The sequence below is a fragment of the Pinus tabuliformis genome, chromosome Q (assembly GCF_031772625.1).
Source record: "Pinus tabuliformis cultivar Carrire ecotype Pingquan chromosome Q, CPIR1, whole genome shotgun sequence".
In the NCBI taxonomy this organism is placed as follows: domain Eukaryota; kingdom Viridiplantae; phylum Streptophyta; class Pinopsida; order Pinales; family Pinaceae; genus Pinus; species Pinus tabuliformis.
In genome coordinates this window covers 1,380,885,243-1,380,890,223 of record NC_142296.1, presented here as the reverse complement: position 1 = coordinate 1,380,890,223, position 4,981 = coordinate 1,380,885,243, and the positions used below count along the sequence as shown (strand labels likewise).

At 37.7% G+C, this 4,981-nt stretch overlaps 1 protein-coding gene across 2 annotated transcripts; it reads left to right on the top strand.

Annotated features, from left to right (window-relative positions):
• Positions 1-370: 370 nt before the first annotated feature.
• Positions 371-4,136, top strand: LOC149225085 (putative LRR receptor-like serine/threonine-protein kinase At3g47570). 2 transcript variants are annotated; one of them, XM_089386444.1, is made up of 2 exons: positions 371-3,304; positions 3,404-4,136. In XM_089386444.1, exons 1-2 carry the CDS (start codon positions 2,356-2,358, stop codon positions 3,820-3,822), a joined length of 1,368 nt encoding a protein of 455 aa, XP_089242570.1. In that variant the 5' UTR covers positions 371-2,355; the 3' UTR covers positions 3,823-4,136. The 2 variants fall into 2 exon arrangements, 1 of the variants encoding a protein (XP_089242570.1); XR_016249568.1 differs by having other exon boundaries at positions 384-3,304.
• Positions 4,137-4,981: the final 845 nt, after the last annotated feature.

Here is a 4,981-nt window from a genome sequence, read left to right as displayed (position 1 = left end):
ACATTTTCAGATAGAATTTACCAACAAATCTACACGCGTATGTTAATTAAATGTTTTCAATTACATTTTCAAATACGATTTTGATCAGGGTTGGAAATTTTTTATTCTTCTTCTTTACTACGCTGGTTTGTCTAATATTTATGTTCTACAATTTTAGCTCTGGTGGGCAAATATGTTGACTTGACTTTGTTACCGGCGGGCTCCGTGTTAGTGTTTTGTGACCGTGAAAGGGAAATTAGTCTAAATTGATGTGCACTCCAAAGCCCTGCGTATTGACGAAAGGAGCACAAGCGACAATTGCATCGAATTGATTTATTTTGACACACAGAAAACGAGGACGAAAGGGCGAATATATCGGCTTCTCTCCGTGTTAAATAGGCGTAAGATTGCGCATAGAACGCAATGGTATTTCTCCTCTTCCCAATTACCTCCTCCCTGTTTCCATTTCCATTTCGAACATGGCGATGCTCTGTTTCTCTTTTCCACTTTCTCTGCTCTTCTTGTTTCTCTTCCTTTCCTCCTCCGCTCGCACATTTCATGATGATCGACAATCCCTATTGGAGTTCAGGTCGCTCATCACCCACAATCCCAATCAATCCATGGCTGATTGGAGTTTAGCCGTCCCCTTGTGCAATTGGAGTGCGGTTACCTGCACCCACCGCCATCCATTGGACAGAGTGACCACGCTCAACCTCACTGCCATGGGTCTGCAGGGCACCATTTCTCCTGCCGTCGGCAATTTGTCGTTTCTCCACTCCCTCGATCTTTCTAGAAATAAGCTTCACGGTCATATCCCACTTCAAATGGGGCGCCTCTTTCGGTTGAGAACACTCACGTTGTCTTTCAATCAGCTGGACGGAAGCATCCCCATGGAGTTGGGTTCTCTTACACGTCTACAATTCCTAAACTTAGCAGTAAACAGCCTCACAGGTACCATTCCCTCTTTCATAGGCAACTTTTCATCGTTGACTGTTTTGGCTTTAGGAAGAAATAGTCTCACCGGTGCCATTCCTCCACAACTGGGTTTGCTCACAGGTTTAGAAACACTTGAGCTATCAGAAAATGAATTGTCTGGGACCATTCCTACTTCTTTGTCAAATATCTCTACTCTGACTCATTTGGATATTTTCAGTAACAAACTTAGTGGCATGATTCCACACGAATTGGGTCTGCTCAACAGTCTGCAAGTACTTATTGTCAATGGCAATGAATTGTCTGGTACCATTCCCACCTCTTTATCAAATATTTCTGCTTTGATCTACTTGGACATTTCTGAAAACAAACTCACTGGCACCATTCCAGAAGATTTGGGTCTGCTCACCAATCTGCAAGTGCTTTCTCTAAATGAGAATGAATTGGTAGGCATCATTCCCAGTTCTCTGTCAAAAATATTTAATTTGAATAGTCTTTATTTATGGGGAAATAAACTAAGTGGAAACATACCAAATTCTATTGGAAATTGTTCCAAGCTCCAGATACTATCATTAGGCAACAATAAGTTGAGTGGGAGTGTGCCAGTAGAGTTGGGTAACTTATTACTTCTTGAACGACTAGATTTACAATCTAATCAACTTGATAGCGGAACCTCTACCACCATGCCTTTTCTTGTATTTCTTACCAATTGTTCCCATTTGCAAGATCTAGATTTGAGTGACAATAAACTAAGTGGTGTTTTGCCCCATGTGATAAGCACACTTTCTGTCAATTTGTCATACTTGTCTTTCTCAAGCAACATAATAGAAGGAAACATTCCTCCCCATATTGGCAATCTGAGCAGCTTGAACTTTCTAAATTTAAGTGGAAATCTTTTAAATGGCAGTATACCACCATTAAGTAACCTTGAAAAAATAGAAAGACTGGATTTAGGAAACAATAGATTAGAAGGAAATATTCCCAATGATTTGAAACAATTAAAACATCTTGGTCTTCTAGATATCAGTGGAAACATGTTTTCTGGAAAAATTCCAGATTCCTTACACCATCTTGAACAACTAATGACTTTCTCTTCATCACAACTACTTTTTAGATAAAATACCTACCAGCTTAGGAGATTGTAGAAATTTGGCATTACTTGACTTGTCTCACAATAGACTTAGAGGAAAAATACCACCAGAAGTCGCCACTCTTCCTTACTTGAACCTTTATTTAAATTTGTCATCGAATTTTTTGGATGGATCTGTGCCTCCTGAGATTGGGAAACTTGGAAATGCTTTAGCTATAGACATATCTGCAAATTTATTAACCAGTTCCATTCCACCCACACTTGGAAGTTGCACTGCACTCGAATCATTAAATCTATCCAACAATTCCTTAGAAGGTTCCATTCCAGATTCACTTGGATATTTACAAAATCTCATGAACTTGGATCTCTCTTCCAACTCCCTCTCAGGTACAATACCCACTACTCTCAACGAGTTGAAAGAGCTCCACTATTTGAATTTATCTTTTAACAATCTTGGAGGAGAAATATCAAAAGGAGAGTTTTCTACCAATCATACCATTATCATATCCTTGAATGGAAATTTGGGTCTTTGTGGGCCACAAGTATTTTCCTTGCCAGCATGTCCAGCACCAAAAAATCATTTTGATATTTTGAGAAAAGTAATATTGCCAATTGTGGGTGGTATTGGATTTGTACTATGTTGTCTACTTTTGAGATTCCTCTCAAGAGGGCATATAAGAATCTTTTATTTCCCACAAGTTATTTCCCATAAGTCAGAGCATGAGAGTATATCATATCAAGAACTTTATAGAGCAACTAATGGATTCATTGAGGCAAACTTGTTGGGGAAAGGCAATTTTGGATCAGTGTATAAAGGGATTTTGAGTGATGGCACACTAGCTGCTGTGAAGATTTTCCATTTACAAAATGACCAAGTTGTAAAGAGTTTTGAAGTAGAGTGTGATGCATTGCAAAAGGTTCGACATCGAAATCTTGTGGGAATCATAGCTTCATGTTCCAACCTGCATTTCAAAGCTTTAGTGTTTAAGTTTATGTGTAATGGAAGCTTAGAGAAGCATTTATATCCTAATAAAGATAACAACAATGATGAGGATATCTGTGAGTTGGGATTGAGAACACGATTGGATATTGCCATTGATGTGGCCCATGCCATGGAATATCTTCATCATGATTCTTTTGTCCAAGTAGTGCACTGTGATATAAAACCAGGCAATGTGTTGTTGGATGAAGACATGGGCGGCCATGTAACAGATTTTGGGATTGCAAAATTAGTTGGTGCAACCTCTAGTGATTCACTTACAACAACTGCTCTAAAAGGATCCATGGGCTACATTTCCCCAGGTATGGAGTTTTTAAAACGTTATATTTATTTGTATTTTCTTCATAACAATCATATATAGACTTGTGAGTAACTTTTGTTCAAGGTTTTCTTGAATGCAGAGTATGGATTGGGTGAGACGGTTTCCACTCAAGGAGATGTTTATAGCTATGGCATTCTGTTATTGGAAATGCTTACTAGAAAAAGGCCAACTAGTGAAATGTTTGTAGGAGACTTGAACTTGCATAAGTGGGTGAACTTAGCATTTCCAAATAGAGTGAAAGAGGTAATTGATAGTGATCTCTTGAGGGAGATGGATGGAGATGGAATTGGAGAAAATGATGCATATAAATGCATAGTTTATTTCCTACATGTTGGTTTGCTATGCTCAAAAGATTCACCTGGAGAACGTCCAACTATGAGAGATGTGTCAACTATGTTGGAGAGACTTAGAAAGGATTTGGTGGAAAATAGTGTTGCTGAAAGGAATTTAAAACGAAGCATATCTGCTATGCTTGCCGATGAATGCAATAAGGAATAATGCAGTGGCATCAAATGATCCAAATTTTGCATTTTAGCCTATGAAGATGTCAGACTTTGGAAAAGAATAGTTTTCCACATGAAAACTAGATGCTTTTGTAACTAAAGAGATTGTAGAACTAGATGTCTTGATGTGTTTCAATTGTCCATCCATTAATGGAGGAATGGAGGGAAAAACTAGATGCTTTTGTAACTAAAGAGATTGTAGAACTAGATGTCTTGATGTGTTTCAATTGTCCATCCATTAATGGAGGAATGGAGGGAAAAGGTTGTATGGATTCATCTCATGAAAATTCATTTTGTTATTCTTAAGCATCTCTGAAATTGGTGAAAGCTGCCTATGAAAATATTGCTCTTTCACCCTTGTTTGCTGTCAAAGCTCTCACATATTCCGTTTACTAGAAGCTTTGTAGTTGGCCTCACATCAAATTCTTGTATTTTTCGTTGCATGGAAGTGAAGGATAGATGCTGTTTCTTTTCATTGCAATGCGCATTGCATCCAAATTTCTAATGCTTCTATGTCAATATGTAGCGCTCTCTAGAAATTCTCTCCACTTTTATTGCTATGGACATTCACTGAAATTTGTATGCACTTGTTTTTGTATAGTCTGGACTCTGGCGTGAGTGAAGCTCACGTCATAGCCATGACATAGAAAAATAATATCAGTATAGAATGACAAAAATTAAAACCATGTCATATAATTTCGGAGTATTTTTCTATAAACTTAGAGGAGAAATTATCACTATAATCTATAGGGCTCATTCCATGGTCATGATATCCACTTAATATTGCTATGTTTCACTCCATAGTCATGATATCCTCTTCATATCGCTATGTTTTAACATTCACAATGTTTGGGCTTACCAATAATGGATTCTTCCACTTGTCTTTATGTATGTTTCAACAAGTGTCTGCCCAAGGGCCTATCTTATTTTGAGATCCCTACAGATTGCAGTAATCAATTTCCTGAAGATTTTTTATTTGGTTTGCTTCTTCAAATGATAGGGAGATATTAAAGAGGAGTTGGATTTTGAGATCCCTACAGATTACAGTAGTCAATTTCCTGAAGATTGTTTATTTGGTTTGCTTCTTCAAATGATAGGGAGATATTAAAGAGGAGTTGGATGTTGCCCTTATTGATTTCTGATTTTTATATGGG

Bases quoted from the DNA above. Each gene is read 5' to 3' on its own strand.
- LOC149225085 (XM_089386444.1), top strand. From the start codon at position 2,356: ATGAACTTGGATCTCTCTTCCAACTCCCTCTCAGGTACAATACCCACT. The intron at 3,305-3,403 runs GTATGGAGTTTT...TCTTGAATGCAG, and splicing joins CATGGGCTACATTTCCCCAG to AGTATGGATTGGGTGAGACG.